At 39.0% G+C, this 19,770-nt stretch overlaps 1 protein-coding gene across 2 annotated transcripts; it reads right to left on the bottom strand.

The window, feature by feature from the left end:
* Positions 1 to 92: 92 nt before the first annotated feature.
* Positions 93 to 14,795, bottom strand: LOC307192606 (uncharacterized protein C6orf62 homolog). 2 transcript variants are annotated; one of them, XM_079933703.1, is made up of 5 exons: positions 13,743 to 14,795; positions 10,514 to 10,690; positions 9,369 to 9,491; positions 6,021 to 6,155; positions 93 to 1,573 (listed from the first exon to the last, which is right to left on the bottom strand). In XM_079933703.1, the coding sequence occupies exons 1-5, from the start codon at positions 13,782 to 13,784 to the stop codon at positions 1,448 to 1,450; spliced, it is 603 nt and encodes a 200-aa protein (XP_079789829.1). In that variant the 5' UTR covers positions 13,785 to 14,795; the 3' UTR covers positions 93 to 1,447. The 2 variants fall into 2 exon arrangements, with proteins under 2 accessions (XP_079789829.1, XP_079789828.1); XM_079933702.1 differs by lacking the exon at positions 13,743 to 14,795 and adding an exon at positions 12,409 to 13,730 and having other exon boundaries at positions 111 to 1,573.
* Between the last annotated feature and the right edge of the window lie 4,975 nt (positions 14,796 to 19,770).

A 19,770-nucleotide genomic window follows, 5' to 3' on the forward strand; every position in this document is an offset into this window, starting at 1 on the left:
CCAGGATGATAACTGTTAAAAGCTAACAAAATGTCCTTGATTCCCATACCTGTTGAAATTATAAACCCAACTTCTCTTGAGTTTACTGTTTAGCCATGTTTATAAACCCTCCTAAGGTCATCAATAACGGGTACCCAAGCGACTTAGAAGAAAAGTTACCACTTCGAGTTTTGTGTATTCACCTGAATAGTCAGGGAACTTTCACCTATTTTATTTAGGTTTTCATTTATTCAAATTCCAACCAGAAGCTAAATACAATTGGAAACTGGTAAGCACTAAGTTTTACTCCAAAGGAGTAGGATCATTCAGATTTACTCCGATAAAAGTATGCAACCCTTAAGCAAAGCTTTTCTTCATTTAAAAGAAAAATAAAACCAAAAACCAAAAAAATCTATACAGTAGTCTTTCCTTATGTTCATTGCACAAAATGAGCTCTCCTTTTAGAACTTTGACACTCAATGGTGTTTTTGTATGTTTTCACAATTTAAGATCCAACTTTAGTAACTTTTCTACTTCAAAAAACCCTAAGTTTTCCTTTAGGGTGGTGTAAAAACCAGTATTTCTGCACAATTCACTGGAATTTTTTCCTTTATAATAAAAATCTTTTTAAAAACAAAAAACAAAACAAAAACCAAAAGGAAAGTCCTCTACCTATTACGGTTTCTGCAGCTATGAATGTATCTCTCAGTTTTATAGCTGCTTAGCTACTTCAGACTCCAGATCTGCTTTAATGTGTATAACTGAATCCACACTGAGCAGAATGCTCTTTCATAACAGCAACTTGGGGAGAGATCTGGAAATAAAATACATATATTTATGAGTACCAGGAAACAAACATGGCCCAGTAATATATGAGGCAAGAATGCCTACAATGAGATGCTTTTTTCATTTAATATTTCTTTCCCATGGTTGTATTTTCTTTTTTTTCTTTCTTTTTTTTTTTTAAACAACCACTTCTGGTCATTAGAATGAATCTGACAGTGCTCTGGAACAATGTGATTATAACAAAGCTTTAAGTTTTTAAAATGTTATTTATACCTGTTACATTCACTTCTCACCCTCCAAATACTGATGACAGATGTCAAAGAGGCAAAAACCAGCACAAATGGAAAGACTATCAAAAATGAGTATCACCTTGTGCTTTCAGATACATTTAAGCATTTCAGTGTACAATAGTCCTTTCATTTCACATTTTTAGTAAGATGCTGATGCAGTGCAGCAAATATGCAAAGCATCTTCTTTCACACAGTCTGTGCAGAAGACATCTAATTTAAGTTCTGAGATACAAATGATAAAAAAAAAATCCAGGATGAACAAGTTTCAAAATGCATAGTGTTCTGTGCATGAGTCCATTTTCTTTAAACTCTGAAAGAATAAAGTGGTAAGAAAAAAAGAAAAAAAACTGCTGCTGCACTCTCTGATCTTCTCCATTTTGCTGGTCAGCACTCTATTCTGGCATATAAGGATGGAGGTGATCCTCTATGGTGCCAACTGCCCAGTGGGTGAGCTGCTCCTGGGGCAGGTAGAGGCAGATGCTGCATAACTTGAAGATTGTAGCTTTGTTTTTTGGAGTCTGGAAGGGGAAAATTTTTTTTAATATTCTTAATAAATAAAGACTTTAACATAAATGACCGATTATCACATGAAGTCCATCTCCCACAATTTATTAAGCACTTAATGGACACAGTAACAAAGCATACAGAGTAAGGGAAGAAATTATGGTTCCCATCCATAGGGACCTTAGCCTAAATAGGACAGAACCTTGCCATACAAAATATAGAGAAAACAGAGTAAACATGATTATAAACTAAATGTTTACAGAGTTTATGCAGAATAAAAAATTGAAAGTTAGGAAGGTCAAACACAGACTACTTGCTGAAAGAAATCAGGGTTAAAAGCATTTCATGGAGACAGATTTGAACAGAGGTTTGCAATCACATTTATATACAGAAAGACAGCAGATGTGGTGAAAGTAGATGGTAGAGAGATTAGAAATAGGTAAAAAAGATTTAAGTGTATCCTGGGGGAAAGGACTAGAAGGCCAAAGTATTAACAGTTAAATCAAACTCTAAGTATTTTTTAAAAAGCAGTTACTATTTTAACATCTAACATGTGATAAACAAATGCTAGGTGCTTTCACAAATAACCACTGCTAGTAAGTGGAAGACGAAATCTGAACCCAGAACTGCCTTCAAAGTTTTGCATCTTTTCACTATAGCACCTCTTAAAAAAAAAGGTGAAAGACTGCCTTTGCCAATGTCTGAAGCAGACTAGCTACCTACATATGTAAATGAACCTATACATATATATTTTTTCATTTTAACTTTTAAAACAACCTATGACTATTCAGACTCTAGGCATATGCCTCTATGCCATTGCGCATTCAAAGTTCTTTTTTGCTGTAGCCCTTATCATATATATTATATTAGGATATAAAGGACAGAAGATCTCTGCTAGATGATTTTTATCAAATTTCTTAATTTCTGGATTTCCTTAGCTATAAAATGGCAGTAGTAAGATCTACACCTCAGAAGACTGCTGTGAGGATTAAATAAGCTCATACACATAAAGCTCTTAGTATAGAGTCTGGTGCATAATACAGTTGACCCTTGAACAACATGGGTTTGGGCTGCTCAGGTCCACTTATACACAAATTTTTTCCAATAAGTATACTGGGAAAATTTTGGAGATTTGTGATAATTTGAAAAAATAGACAAACCACGCAGTCTAGAAATTTCAAAAACAGTTAAGTGTGTCATGAATGCATAAAATATATGTACAGATGACCCTTCAACAACACAGGCGGTGGGGCACCGACCCTACCTGCAGTTGAAAATCTGCATAGAGTTTACAGTCTTCCCTCCATATACTCGGTTCCAGATCAGCAGATTCAACCAACCACGAATTCAACCAACTGCAGATCGTGCAGTACTGTAGTATGTATTTATTGAAAAAACTCATGTATTAAGTGGATCAGCGCGGCTCTAACCTGTGTCATTCAAGGGTCAACTGCAGACCCTAGTCTATTCTTACATAGGCCTAAGGTGAGTGACGTTTAATATATAATTAATGTGTTAGCTTTCTACCTGTTTTATTGCTTTGCTTTCAAAGGATTACATTACCATACAGTATGCCTCTCTCACAACTGGAGAAATAACATAGCCTGTAAGTGGCTTTTAAAAAAATGTTACAATGTTTCTAATACTGTATTATGAATATGCCTATAATACTGTAAGCCATAAAACTTTCATAGTGATTCATTCATTAGCATTCGTTAGTGGACAGCTAGGCTACCAAGAAGCAATCGTACCGATTACAGTACGCTGTCATAAAGCAACCATACTGCACTTCTTCAATATCAATACATGGATCATTATACCTGTAAATAAATATGAATTTCTTTTTCACATTATCTTTTTGATGTCTAATGTTACTAATATAATTAGTAGATGTTACTAATATAACACCTAGTGTTTTGTATCATATAAAACAATATTGTAGTTACTGACAATTCATCTTGTAAATAAAATTCATAAACTTAGGTATCAATAAATACAGTATAGTACTGTAAGTATATTTTCTATTATGATTTTCTTAACATCTTCTGTTCAGCTTTATTGTTAAGAATACAATATATAACACACATAACATACAAAATACGTGTTAATCGACCATTTACATTATTAGTAAGGCTTCCAGTCAACAGTAGACTAGTTAAGTTTATGAGGAGTCAAAAGTCATATGTAAACTGTACAGGGGTTGGCACCCTTAACCCCTGAATTGTTGAAGCATCAACTGTATATTATAGGTGGTGGCCACCACTATTATATCAATTCCCTCATGAACTAGTGGAGGTTGATTCTTCCATATAATGCCAATACAGCAACACATCTCCAGCTTATGAAGATCGAGAACAGAACCTGAGTGGAAGAAGGGGACTAAGAGCACTGAAGAACAAATTAATCTACAACTAGCAGATACCAGTGATCCCAGTGTGCCCAGGACTGACTGAGGGGTTTCTAGGACCTGGGACTTTCCAGTATTAAAACCAGGACATTCCAGACAAACTGAGACTACTGGTCACATCCTACCTTCAACCCAAATTTAGCTTATGAGCTTATAATTTTCTTTTCATTAAAAGGATTCAAGCTGTTTGCTTCATAAAATATTAACACCTGACCTCGATACATAAAAAGAGATGATTTGTTAACTTATTTAGCCAAGAAACTCCTTCAATTCACTAGTCATTTCTATATAGTATTATTGACCTCATATATATTCACGTGAATATGAAGTTGCTACACTAGTGTATGTTATTATTAAATCTATGACTAAAAATCTGTTGTGGATTCCACAATATAAGTCAATAAATACCCTGCTATACAGTATTTTCTCAACAAGTAACTCAAATGAAAGTACACTACAGGCAATTAAAAAGGAAAAAAGAGTCAACTAAAAAGTATTCACCAAGGGCTTCCCTGGTGGCACACTGGTTGGGAGTCTGCCTGCTGATGCAGGGGACATGGGTTCGTGCCCCGGTCCAGGAAGATACCACAGAGCGGCTGGGCCCGTGAGCCATGGCTGCTGGGCCTGCGTGTCCGGAGCCTGTGCTCCGCAACGGGAGAGGCCACAGCAGTGAGAGGCCCACGTACCGCAAAAAAAAAAAAAAAAGTATTCACCAAAGGAAAGCTGAGGTAAAGAAGAAACTGAGAACAAACAGTAAGGCCAAAACCAAAAACACCCCACCTAAATTGTATGGTTCTTCTATCAGTTTTATCAGATGCTTCCAGTGAAATTAATCTTCTTTTTTTTTTTTTTGCGGTACGCGGGCCTCTCACCGCCGTGGCCCCTCCCGTCGCGGATCCGGAGGCGCAGGCTCAGCGGCTATGGCCCACTGGCCCAGCCGCTCTGCGGCATGTGGGATCCTCCCAGACCGGGGCACGAACCCATGTCCCCTGCATCAGCAGGCGCACTCCCAACCACTGTGCCACCAGGGAAGCCCCTAATCTTCTTAATTCCCAGTTTTTTTATTTGTACCTACACCATGATTACTTAACTTTTTACAAAATGGAAAATGTACAATCTTCCCAAGTAGTCTATCAGCTCCTTGAAGGTAGCAGTATGATTCCCATTTGTATTTTTCTAGTACCTTGCATAGACTCGCTCTTAAATAAAAACAAAAATGTTCTACAATGTAATTAATAGTGTACTTTTAAAATAAGTCTTAATTTAAATCACCTTCTCAATGAGGCCTTCTCTGGTGACACCATCTAAGAATTCACACCCAACAGTTTATGTAATTCCCTCTTTTCTCTTAGCACTTATCACTATCTAACTATATATTTTACTTATCTACTTCTAGGTCTCCCACAATGGAATGTCAACCCAAAAGGAATTTCTAACTTGTTCATTGCCGTACAGTGCCTGGCACTTAGCGCTCATTTGTTGAATGAATGCTAAATAAATTGAAATGATGCCATTTTTAAAAGTTAATAACAAAGTATCGATTATCTACTATAAATTCTAAGTGATGATATTTAGGCTTAGATTGGTAAGAATAAACAACACTTTACAAAATAAAAATCAATTTGGAATACCTGGATTGCTATTTAAATTGGAAGTACTTATTTAAAACACATGTGGACCTTTTAAAAACAGATGTGCCTCATCCTTTCAGGTATTATTTAAAAGGTCTAGGGCAGTGCTTCTCAAAACATAATGTGTTATCACTTGAGGATTTTATTCAAAGTAAAAATTTTGATTATTGCACACTGGAATCATGACTTCTAAAAGCTCCCCACATAGTTCTAATATGCAGCAAAGTTTTGGGAACCACTGTTCTTGGTTAAGGTCAGGACGTCTGTTTCTTGGTTTTTAAGTAACTTCAAAATTAATGCCATGTTGAAGGAGCAAAACAGAATTAAGTAACATATAGAAAACAGTCTGCTAACCAATAAGCTTTTAAAATGAGCCCTTATGTGGTTTAAAAAAAAAAAAAAGAAAAGTAAAAAACTGCTTACCTGCAAGTGCTGTCTGTCAATGAAGAGAAACACTGACTGGTTAGGATTGTTGACAACAATTCCAGTCTTGTCCTTTCGGCTCAGTACGTGCAGAAACTGTTTTTCATAGTCACCGTGATGAAACTCAAATTTGGCCTAATTAAGAAATATAAATGTTTATGTGTAACCACAAACATGTTATATACCACCTGAAACATCAACTGCACTCGTATGCATAGAGTTGTGCTGTTCAGTACGGTAACCAATAGAGGCTACTTAAATTTATATTAATTAAATGCAATTTAAAATTCAGTTCTTTAGTAGTACTAGCCACATATCAGTATGATCAATAGTCACATGTGGCTTGTGGCCTCCATTCTAACTAGTCTCTTGAGATACAGAAGATTTCCTTCATCACAGAAAGTTCTACTGGATAGCACTTCATAGTTTGACCTTTAAGAAAAACTACACCAAACTGACTAAATCCTAATACTCAATGATTTTAAGCCAAATATAAAATCAGATTTTCAAACCCACTCAGCTCAAGACCCCTACCTTAGTATTTTAAGCCCAATGACACATCCCTTCTTGCTATTATAACATATAAGGAATACTGTAGATGGTTCTTGGAAATAAATCTATTTATATTCCAAATTCCAATCCCAGCTGCACATCTCACTACTTATACGACCTGTGCAAATCCCTTAACTTTTTAAGACTTAAAACAGGGCTCTAACCCATCAGTTAAGAGGAGTAAACGAAATGTAAAGCCCACACCTGAAATATGCTTCCAGTCCTCACAAGGATGAGCACCTGAGGATACAGGAACCCCTCAAATTTTTTTTTTTTTTTTTTGCAGTACACGGGCCTCTCACTGCTGTGGTCTCTCCCGTGTGGAGCATAGGCTCCGGATGCGCAGGCTCAGCGGCCGTGGCTCACGGGCCCAGCCGCTCCGCGGCACGTGGGATCTTCCCGGACTAGGGCACAAACCCGTGTCCCCTGCATCGGCAGGTGGACTCTCAACCACTGTGCCACCAGGGAAGCCCCCCCTCAAATTTTTAAAAAACGTTTTTATATGTATTTTTTCAGATGATTAAAAAAAAACTTTTTGTTATGAAGAACAGTTATCAAGTCAGTCATAATATTCTTTTAATCTTTTAACATGAGGAAGATTAACACAATCCTCCCACAAAATGTCTGTGAAGAGGCCAAATGCTAGGTGAAAACACCAGGCTAACGGGGAATTCAAGAAACGTGGAAACTTTAATCTGATATTTAGATAGTGAACTGTAAAAATGATTAGTAGTCCATTCAGTTCAAACAATCTTTATTCTCCTATTATGTCAAAGACAGCAGAAAATACTAACATGGAAAAAACATCAGTTCCTGCTATCTAGGATTTTACTACCCAGTAGTTTTTCTCATAAACCATAACGCAAAAGATGTTATGGTATCCCCTATGTACTATTGTATGTAAAATGTAATACTGAATTGTACCTCTGCACAATTCATATATTTATTGAACTCAGAATACAAAAAGCATGTTATCAGATACTGAAAAATATGAATAAGACTATCTCAACCTTAAGGGACTCATACTGCTGAAGAGGAAAAGCACACAGAAATATAAAACCTAACCTGCTTCAAATCTTTCCCCGAATAAGATGTTGTTATTTGTAAAAAACCTAAAATGGGTTCTTACTGTTAAAGTGCTATGGGAAGAAAGAATTAACAGAGTAGACAAGAGTGCAATATTAGGAAGTGATTTTGCATTGGGCCTTGAAAGATGACAGTAATTTTCCTTGGAGAAAATAGTAATGGTAAGTAATTTGGAAAATGCCGTTATAGGAAACAGAACCTACACAAACTCAAGTGTCAAAATCAAGACACTGCTCAAGAAAGAAAGCCTCAAGTGTTTCAATATGGCAAATATCAGGGTGGATGAAGAGGCCAGTAGAGTATCACACTGAAAAGAGATTTGAGTGAGACTGGAAAAGGCCTTGTCCGTATTTCTATGGCACTTCAGTTCTATCCTATTTGAATATCCAAAGATTTGGGAAGAAGCGGTCCACACTGAAAAGAAAACTCTCATAGGTACCATGTAAGAAATAATTCCCGGAAGAAAAGTAATGAATGTTTTAATAGTGTGATAAAGAGCTAACCTAAAGCAACGGCATAAGGGATGAAGAGGAAAGAAGAGATCTACTTTACTAGTACTTCTCTGTACTTCACAGCACTGTGAATACAATAGAACTGGATATTTTAAAACAATCTTTACTCTGGTTCCTATTAAATCTCACGACTGAAGTATTCAGATTTTAAACTGCTTCGACTCAAAAAAAAAAAAAGTGTGAGTTAAAGTTTACTTTTCCTTTTCTCATCTATCTTGAGAGAAAAAACTATGTTATTTTTATTTAAAGCTTTTCAGGATATTTATGTATATTAAATTACTTCAGAGAAGTGTATTTGTTTTTACATTGTTACCTTATTTACTGCAGTAGAATTCTAAAATTATAAAGCTATTACCTATATCCTACTGCTTATATTCAGTCCGTAAGTTAACGTTTTATCATTCGTGGAGCTTTCCACAGTACAGGGTAGCGAATTAAACAAATTCTTTGTTTTTCTGATTGTTAAATAAGTATGCTCATTAGAAATTTACTGAAACACATACATATATTTAAAAAGGAAAAGTTAGCTATATCTGACCTAAAACTAATCATAATTAACACTTTGGTGGATCTTGTTGTACTTCCTTCCATTCATATATATATATATATATATATATATATATATATATATACACACACACTATAAATAAAATTAAATCATCAACACCCAGGTAAATGCCCTGAAATAAAGCACTAGAATTGTCAAGCACATCAAATGACAAGTCAAAACATAGCAAGATGTCAAGGAAAGTTAATTAAGAACCACTACTACATTTACTTTTCTCCTATAAAGTTTTTATGCAAATCAACTCCTAGAAAAGGGTTTAATTCATTTCTTAGATTCCTTTGACAACCAGGGTTAAGTATAAAGTATTTTAGGAGAGTGTGTGGTGCAGGGGAAGAGATTTTCTGAAGTTCATCTATGGGCTCCTCTATAAATAAACAAATGTCTACCTTAAAAGATTTTCTCTGACCATAATTTCAAGGACACACTGGATAGTTAGACCCACCTCATTCTCAAGAGATTCTATAATCCAAACGCTTCCTATTCTTGCATTACAACAGTCAAAAGGCAAGGAGGGACTCATGAAGTAAAACTTATTAGAGAGCATATTCCCAAAGAATTTCTTTAATTGGACCCTATTCTGAGTTTTCAACTTGTTTACATGTTCACCACACTTATTTTAGAATAAAATACCTGAACAGGCCTAAAAGGCTCATCAGATTCTTTCCACCGAGAGAACAGGAGACAGACAATTTTTTCAATATCATTCCGAGGCCAAAGAATGAAATCCATCTCCTGAGTACAGCCAATTACATCCTATAAAATGCCAAAAAAAATAAAAAATAAAAATTTACTTTCAAGGAAACAAAGCCGGAACAAGCAGTGTCACAACTTACAGGGTTTGACTACAGAAACGTTTTACAAGTGCAAAAGGTCCACTATACAGCCGACCCTTGAACAGCTTGGGCATGAAGGGCACTGAGCAGAGTCGAAATTTCAGCACACAACTTTATAGCCAGCCCCCCATACACCTACAGTCCTGCATCTGTGAATTCAACCAACTGTGGATTAAGTAGTATTGTATATGTATTTATTGAAAAAATCTGCTTATAAGTGGATCCTGGCAGTTGGTGCAAATCTGTGTTGTTCAAGGGTCAACCATGTATCACTTTATGTCTTTCATGAGGTTTGTATACAATTTGAACAGCTCATGACCTAATTCTAATTTTTATCTTATAGAGTCCACATAATCACTCAGTCCAATGTTTTTCACATCAAGATCTTAACTCAGTGCATAGTGAAAACTCCAACCGCAGCTCTAATTTTTTGTCTTTTTTTTTTTAAAGTCCTTGTACCATTATTTCCACTCTTCAAAATCAGAACTTCTAATATGAATCACTACCTTCTAATCACAGATGAAATGCTATTTTTGTTGTATGCTGATTATTGAGGCCAACTAACCTCTTCCAGACCAGTATATGGTTATCTCCAGCCTCCCCAACAAGCCCACTAATCCCGGGGACCTCTTGTTCAAGCTTGCCTAGACTAACTTTCTTTCAATGAGCTGCAGAAGTTTAGCAAAATTCCTTACTTATAAGGGGCACGATGTTCTCCCCTGAAAAAGGAAATCCCAATGAACAGTAATATAAACCACGAACCACAGCAACAATGTACACAATTACCAACATAATAACACATAAGAAAGTTATCCATGCTTTATTTAAATTCCACTTTTAAAGAGATTTATGACCATAATTAACTACCCATTCTTAGGAGGAAGAAAAACCCAAGTTTAACTCACAAAAACCCACCAAAACCAAGACAAAAATAGAATTTACCCTTCTCATAGACTGGTATCGAGGAGCATGGAGCTGTACCACATCCTTCTGTAAAAGCTCTATGGAACTTTCCAAGGAATAGCTGGAATCTCGCACACCTTTCAGGATATTTTCTTCATAATTATTTGTCATGACTGGTATAACCTCAGACACTTCAAAGAGTGCTGATTTTTTCTTCTAAAAGAAAAAAAAAAGTGTATTAACCCAAAGGTAGCACACTGTCTTAACACCCAGAGTTCATATTACAATGTCATGTACCTTTATTCTAACCCAGCAAAATTCTTAACTGATGTAATTTTTGTACTGAAAACACAGATTTCCAAATAGGTGGATCCTTCTGTTCTTCTCCCAACCCCCTTACTCCTCTACCACACACAAACAGGCTATTATCAGAATGTTTTAACTGCATGGTTTTATAGCATTATGGTAACCATAGCAAGTACTTATTTTAGACAATATTTCTTAAATGGTGTGAGAAACAAACACCAGATACCCCTAAGGTTAAAAAAACAAAACAGTGATTTACTCTTGATGTAAATTCACTTAACTGGTCCTATATACAGCCAAATTAAAATTTCAGCAGTTTAAAATCAAAGCTCTTCAGACAAATTAACTGCTTCACTCCTTAAAAGGGTCAATTTCCATTACTCCTTCTGGATATTACGTAACTACAAGCGTCAACATTCAAGAAAAAAAAAGTCTACCAAATCTTCAAACGTAGTTAAGATCAAGGGCTCATCATCAACTTAGGTTATAAAATTTATCAACCGCTCAGACAACTGCCTGGATACTGTCCATTCAAAGAATAAAAGCAGGTTTTCATAGGTGTTAGAAGAGCTAGATGGTATAATCTGGGGCATCTCACAGATTACATTCAAATATCTAGTCTCACTACTTATATCTTGTATTTATTTCTAGTGAACCTACATTATAATGGCTTCAACTAAAATCTCATCTTATCAATGCTGCAATTAACAAAAAAAGGAAAAAAAGAAAAGAAGTAAATCCGTGATATCATTTCAAAACAAACCACTTTTGAAACCACTTTAAAATGCTATACTCTAGTAGCTAAGAGCATTCTTAAATATTGAATACTAGTATCTTTAATAGTGGGGTAAAAACGTGGGAAAATTAAAGGGATACCAAGCTAAGATGATGTTTCTGATGTGAAATTAGCTCATAATTTAAGCACAAAATCAAAGTAGTATTTCCTTAATATTCATAACCTGACCTCATGTCAAAGAGAGATCGATTATCTAAGAAAGTGTCCATTATTTTAAGTTGCAAAAAAATACTGCTTTTATCATGTTCTCCTCACAACTTATTATTTGCTATTTAACTGTGAATTAATTCTGATTAAGACAAAAAAATTTAAACTTCTTTTGGTCATTCTGAATTTTAATCAACTGCACTTCTAAACACAAATTAAACCTTTACAGTAATCAATTGCTCTAAGAATTAAAGTGCATTCTATTTCGTTAAATGTACCATGAGAAAAGGTAACGAGCTGATGAACCAGATCGCTTTCAGCATATAAACATTTTGATTCTAATTTACTACTTTCAAACATTCTGTATACTTTAAACAATCTTTAAATTCAGTTATCAAGTTCTTTATGTAACTCCACATAAATGAAATTCACTGTAAAACATAAATGAGTTTTACAAATGCTACCCACCCCATGTTAACTAAAAGTGGATCCTAAGAAGCTTTAGAATTAAGTAATACCAAACCAAGAGCACTCAAGCCTTCCGTTCATAGTTATACCGCAACTCCTTTGATTGAGATAATTACCCACAAGAGTCAAAGTTAAAGCACACAAATGTAGACTCTTTAACCTAATATACACTTACAAAAATCACTTGTGCTAATTCACATTAAGAACTTTAAATTACCTTCTCCTTGAATACAAAGGCAATATACATCTTGAAGTCAAACTGGTCAGCTAGAGATTCTTTTTTCTTTCTAAGCTGAGCACGTAGTCTGTTCAGAGCTTGTTTCTTCCGGGAGTTTGGGTCCCCCATTTTGAAATACAGGTGGTACTAAAGCCTTTGGAAATTGTCACTAAACTATGGGCACTTTTTCTTAAGACTCAAGTACAACAGAAACAAGTCATTTTTTTCCTGCTAATATGATTGAATAGCTAAAATCAAGACTGTAACCCAAAAACTGCACCTTCTGGCAATATTAGCAGACTGTCATATTACAGGGTCAAGAAACAAAAGCTGCTGTCCAGTCATGTTTGGACAATAACGTTTGGGGTCAGATGGGAAAAAGGAAGGGAAGGAAGGAAAGAAAGAGGAGAAAATACTTGAACTAACTTTTTGGAAAACACATTTGGCTTAATTGCCAAAATAAAGGTGGGGGAACTGAAAAACCTATTAATAGGATTTAGGTGTGCAATAAAACACAGCTGACATCAGTCCAATCCTTAAAATCCATCCGGATTTTTTTCCCTCTTTTCAGAGAAGGGATAATGAAAAGGAATGGGGAGGGGGACTGTGATCCTTGCTTTCTGAATGTCAAAAAAAAAAAAAAAGGAAAGGGGAAAAAAAAGCCACCAAAATAACCCCCCAAAACAGGGTAGGTGAATGAAACTGAAATACCCAATTGGATTTTACCCAGCCAGATCCATGGCTGAAATACCTAATTAATTCTTAGTTATTTCAGATTTCACTATTGCTATATATTGTCAGTGCGTGTTATTGATTACACTTGGTGGTGAGCAAAGAGAAAAGTGCAAAATCGGTTGAGAAGGAAGGGGAGAGGTACAGGGCTTCCCTGCAATCAACTACAGTGTATACCGGGGGCGGGCAGCTGTTGCCCAAAGGAGCCATAAGAAAAAACAGCGGAGTCATTACCAACTTCCCCATCACCCACATTTTCACCCTCAGGCGGCTGCTAATGCTGCTGCCAAGGAGAATCATGATGGCACAGGGAAAGGGGGTACAGAATACAGTAATGACTCCGGCTCTGTGGTTAGACCTGATTAACGCCCGGGATCCCAACACCCCAAGTCCTGCAATGAGTCCTACATTCCCCAAGGGAGCCTTCCCTATGAATCTGCCCCCGCGCACGACCGTGGGGAGTGCGACTTATCTTCTTATGAGCATTGCTGAGGCAAAGGTGGCGGGCTCTTCTCCCAAATCCCAGGCAGTGCCTGGGGACCACCGGCCTTCCACCCCCCAGGTCCCACCCCCACCCTTTGCCTTCAGCGGCAGCGACTCACTCGCACCACGGGAGACACTGGATCACTCGGGTTTTCACTCATTTCATCGTGGAAACAATCCCCGCCCGGGTAGAGGAGGCGGGAGAGGGTAAATGGGAAGGATCAGTGGGAAGAAAAGAAAATAGTTGCGTTAATATTATTTTTTAAAGTATGCCCACCCCACCCCCCCCAAGAAAAAAAAATTAAGTTCCCGGATTCCGCTCTCACGTTGAACAGACCATGTTTCCCGAGTTTGAATTGCTTAGGGCGGGGTCGTTAGTTGGTTTCCCAAAGGGGTAGAGGGTGGACTCGAGGCAGCTGGGTCGGGGGTGGGTGACGGGGAAGTCCCCTCCCTGTCCCCGCGGAGACCGGGACTCACTGACCGACTCTCGGGTGGGGTTCGGGCCCTCTAGCCGCAGCCCGCGGGCGGAGCGGTGGCGGCGGCGGAAGAGGAGGCGGCGGCGGGGGCGCTGCTCGCAGCACTGGCAGGAGCCATGTCAAGAGAAAACCACCAGCCAACTGAGCCCCTCCATCCCCGCTGCAGTGCGCACTGTGACCGGGCCGCCCGCGCTGCTGCCGCCGCTCAGCCCCCACCTGGGACCCATAGTCTGGCTCGGCGCCCCGGGCGGCGGCGGACTGGAAGGACGCGGGTACGGCGGCGACGGCGAGAGAAAGAGAGAAGAAGAAACGAGGAGGAAGAGGGGGGTCGGATTTGTACTGGCGGCAGAGGGGGAAGGGAGGAAGGGGAGGGGAGCCCTGCGCTAAGGGGGGGGGGTCTGTCAGCGAAGTAAACCCCCCAAAATAAAGTTATTTCAGTTCAAGCATCTGCTCTGGAGTCTTTCTTCTCCGCACGGGTCGAGTTCCGGCTCTCGGAAAGAAGGTCGAGGAGACCAGGAGGGGAGAGATGCTGAAGCGGAGGGTGGGCTTCCGCGGTGGCACAGCTCGGATCCCCCCCACCGGTGGCTGCGGAAGCGGCAGCGGCGGCGGCGACCTCGACGCCTCCCGGGTCCGGGGCAGAGTCGCGTTTGAGAAGAGAAGCGAGAACAAACAACTTAAAATGGCAGCGACGGCCGCTGCGTCACCCGCCCCTCACCGGCACCGCCCCGAACTCTCTGCGGCTGCGCACCCCGCGGGCCGCCACCATCCGCGCAGAAGCGAAGAGGGAGAAAAAACTGGAAGCGGGGAAGGTTTACATGGTTGTGAAAGAAGGGAGGAAAGAAGAGCTGGAGCAGAGGGTGTGAGTAAGCTTTTAAAAGGGTGATTCTTTGAGCTTAAGCTTCTTCGTTAACATTCCGCCTCAAAGGGAAGTTTGAGAATAGACACTCCCCTCTTGTCCAGTATGGAGTTTCCATAGGGCGTGGAAAGGGCCGACCCATTCTCCCTCCGCCCCCTCTGTCGGGAGGTCCCGGGCTCCAGAGTTGGCCCCTCGCCCCTCCCACTCTGTCGTCAAAAAGCCACGCCCCTATGCCCTCCTAGACGAAGCACCAGGATGGATTCACTGTTCCCTCGGCTGGTCCGCCTCTTAGACTCCGCCGGGTCGCGGGACGGGGCGGAGCCGGTGGGCAGAGAGTAAGCGAAGGTGAAGGAGGCGGAGTAAGGGAGGAAAAGGGAAATATGTGTCGGAAGAGGAAGCAAAGACTCCCATTTCAGTTCGTTGTGGTTTTATTTCTAAACCACTGATTGGTAGTCCTTCTGGTCTGCCCCGCGGTATCTTGCAGCTGAAAAGTGATTTCCAATAATTGGAATTTAAACAGCGTGCAGCAGAAAGTGGCTCACGTTGGTCGCACATGGCTCTCTGTCCCCACCTCGCCATGTGCGCAGGGAGGGAGGACGGCCCTCAAGCTCCGAAGAAGGTGAAAGACGCCGCCGTTGGAGCGTTGCTGCTGTGGCTTAGCAGAAAAACTGCCGAACCTGCCCCTTGGATCATTTTAACCCTACTTTGAGAACACAATTTCTTTCTTTTTTTTTTGAGTTTTTGAACTTTATTTTATTTTTTTATACAGCAGGTTCTTATTAGTCATCAGTTTTCTACACATCAGCGTATGCATGTCAATCTCAATCGACCAATTCATCACACACACACCCCCACGGCTTTCCCCCCTTGGTGTCCATACGTTTGGAGAACACCGTTTCTATGGCGATCCGTCAAACAGGACCTTAGACCTAGGACCTGTTCCCTTAGGTGGTTCTCTGTCTTCCTCAAAATATGAAGAGGGTACTGTGGGACGGACCCACACATCCAAATCACAGGTCTTTGGCACGAAAAAGCAATGAGTCCCACTTTTCAGAGCTCCAGTGTGCCTATAAAAACTCAGTTATATAAATAAGTAATCAGCAAAGGCCAACACTCAACAAAAGCAAAGCCTACATAATCCTTTATGAGCTACTTTCTGTGATGAAATTTTAGAACTCTATTGGGTCCCCAAAGTACTGCTCTTCACTTGGTAAAATCAAAATAGATGACCTGTAATGACATATTTTTCACCCATGAATTAAAAGAATAATTGCAACCCACCCTTCAAAATAAATTGTTCACAACTAAAAGATGAGATTCCTGAGGTTTCCAAATTATTGTTAACCTTGAAAGATAAATCTAGCATTTTCCTAGTGCTTCCCTGATTGATTTTCACAATCCCATAATGATAACTGTGCAGAAAACTCAAAGGGTAAAATTGAGGATTTCAGGTAGTTTAGGACATTGGTTTTTAAAAAAAGATATAAAAAAATAGTAATGGTTCATGTCTTCTTGATCTGGCCCTAATTTGTATCCAAGATCATCTCCTTGGAAGAGTTGTTGTTTTTTTTTTTAAGTACCTTTATTAGAAATAAAATTCACACACCACAGAATTTACCTATTTAAAGTGTACAATTCAATGGATTTTAGTATATTCACAGAGTTGTGCAACCATCACCAGAATTTGAGAACATTTTCAACACCCAAACAAGAAACCCCATGCCCAGTAACAGTCACTCCACTTCTGCCTCTTCCCAGCCCAACCACTAATCTATGTTTTGTCTCTATAGATTTTCCTTTTTTGGACATTTCATATAAATGGAATCATACAATGCATGGTCCTTTACTTAGCCTAATGTTTTCAAGGTTCATCTGTGTTGTAGAATGTTTCAGTACTTAACTCTTTTTTATTGCTGAATAACATTCCATTGAATGGCTATTCCATATTTTGTTGATCCATTCATCAGCTGATAGACTTTTAGGTTGTTTCTGCTTTTTGGCTAGTAAGAATAATGCTGCTGGGACTTCCCTGGTGGCACAGTGGTTAAGAATCCGCCTGCCAGTGCAGAGGACACGGGTTCAAACCCTGGTCTGGGAAGATCCCACATGCAACTAAGCCTGTGTGCCACAACTACTGAGCCTGCACTCTAGAGCCCACGAGCCTGAGCCCGCATGCCACAACTACTGCAGCCCGTGTGCCTAGAGCCCGTGCTCCGTAACAAGAGAAGCCACCGCAATGAGAAGCCCGCACACAGCAAATAAAGAGTAGCCCCCGCTCGCCGCAACTAGAGAAAGCCCGCGTGCAGCAATGAAGACCCAACACAGCCAAAACGTACACACATACATACATACATACATACATAAATAAATAAAAAGAATAATGCTGCTATGAGCATTTCTGTAAATGTTTTTGTGTAGACTTCTGTTTTCAGTTCTCTTGGATGGAATTACGGGGCAAATGTTAACTCTATCTTTAACCATTTGAGAAACTGCCAGACTGTTTTTACAAAGTGTTGGCATCATTTTACATTTTAGTCAGAAGTGTATAAGGACTCTAATTTCTCCACATCCTTGTTGTTGTCTGCCTTTTTGATTATAGTCATCCTAGTGGGTGTGAAGTGGGTATCTGACATTGGTTTTGATTTGTCTTTCCATAATGATTAATGGTGTTGAACATCTTTTCATGTGCTTTTGGCTGTTCTATCTTCTTTGGAGAAATTTCTATTCAGAGACTTTGCCCATTTTTTGGAGTTGATTTACTTGTCTTTTTATTATTGAGATGCAGGAGTTCTTTATTCTAGATACAAGTCCCTTATCAGATATATGATTTGCAAATATTCGCTCCCATTCTATGGGTTGTGGGTTTTCCCTTTCTTGGTGGTGGTCTTTGCAACACAAAGTTTTAAATTTTGTTCAAGTCAATTTTATCTGTTTTTTCTTTTGTTACTTGTGCTTTTGGTGCCTTAGCTATGAAACCACTGAAAACTTTTTACACTGCTATAATAATCGTGAAAAAGCAGGATGGAGCAGATGTTGAGGTAAAAAATGAAGTTTTCAGTTTCAGCTCCTATGAAATAGAATTGGAGACACCTGGTCACAAGCTGAACAACTTAGAAACATTTTAATTTCGTTTTCCTTGAACCCTGGCTCCCACTGACTTTTGCTTCTTCACTATTAACTTCACTTCAAAGATCTTTCTTGATTCCCTGTCACTCCCCAAATTCCAAATGCTATTACTAACTATTCCATTTAATGTATATAGGAAGGTTATAGCAGTCAACTGGAAAAATCTGGCTTCTAACACTTTTGTTAGAAATACATGATCACCATTAGAAATAAAGTATTATAAAGAGTTTGCTCCAATCCCACTACAGGGCATATACCCTGACCTGAGAAAACCATAATTCAAAAGGACACATGTACCCCAATATTCATTGCAGCACTATTTACAATAGCCAGGACATGGGAACAACCTAAATGTCCAACGATAGATGAATGGATAAAGAAGATAAGGTACATATATACAATGGAATATTACTCAGTCATAAAAAGGAACGAAATTGGGTCATTTGTAGAGATGTGGATGGACCTAGATTCTGTCATACAGAGTGAAGTAAGCCAGAAAGAGAAGAACAAATATCGTATATTAATGCATATATGTGGAATCTAGAAAAATGGTACAGACGAACCTATTTGTAGGGCAGGAATAGAGACGTAGATGTAGAGAACAGACATGTGGACACGGAGGGAAGGGGAGGTGGGACGAATTGGGAGATTAGGTTTGACATAAATACACTACCATGTGTAAAATAGATAGCTAGTGGGAACCTGCTGTATAGCACAGGGAGCTCAGCCTGGTGCTGTGTGATGACTTAGATGGGTGGGATGAAGGGGTGGGGTGGGAGGGAGGTCCAAGAGGGAGGGGGTATAGGTATACATATAGCTGATTCACTTCATTGTACAGCAGAAACTAACACAACATTGTAAAGCAATTTTACTCCAATAAAAAAAAAAAGTTTGCTCCATTCATTCTACCCAATTCTTTTCCAAAGAACTTAAAGCAAATTGAGCAGTTAACATATCAAGGAAAATTTAAATATTTGGGGAATTTTTTTCCCTTCTTTCCCAGAACACATTTCACCCTTTATTCCACAAAGATTAAGGTGTTGAAAAGCAAATGGGGAAGATAACATATATGTATAATAATTTCCTTCACAGGATAACTCCACCTATCTATATTCACACAAGTATACTCTAATTATTAAAGTACATAAATTCTTTGTCTAGTAATAAAATAAAATAATGTGTGTATATAAAGTTCTATGTACAAATATATATATAAGCATATAGAGTACCAATACACTTTTTCATTTGAACCTTGCATTAATTATTTCTTCATAACCAATTATGCCAAAACTTAGTGGTTTAAAACAACACATTTACTATCTCATAATTTCCATGGATCAGGATTCAGGAGTAGCTTAACTGGGTGATCTGGGCTCAGAGTCACTCATGAGGTTGCAGTCAAGATGTTGGCCAAGGCTGCACTCATCTGAAGGCTTGACTCACATGACTTGGCAGGAGGCCGCAGTTTCTTACCACATGGGCTTCTCCATAGGGCTTCTTGAGTGTCCTCAGAACATGGTGGTAGCTGGCCTCCTCCAGAGTGATCTCAGAGAGGGGGAGATGGAGGTGACAGTGTCTTTCATGACATAGGCTTGGAAGCTACACTGCATCACTTCCACATTGGTCATACAAGTCAGCCCTTATTCAGTGTGAGAAGGAAATGCACAAGGGTGTGAACACCAAGAGATG

This window comes from Stenella coeruleoalba, assembly GCF_951394435.1.
Source record: "Stenella coeruleoalba genome assembly, chromosome: 10".
NCBI classification, from domain to species: domain Eukaryota; kingdom Metazoa; phylum Chordata; class Mammalia; order Artiodactyla; family Delphinidae; genus Stenella; species Stenella coeruleoalba.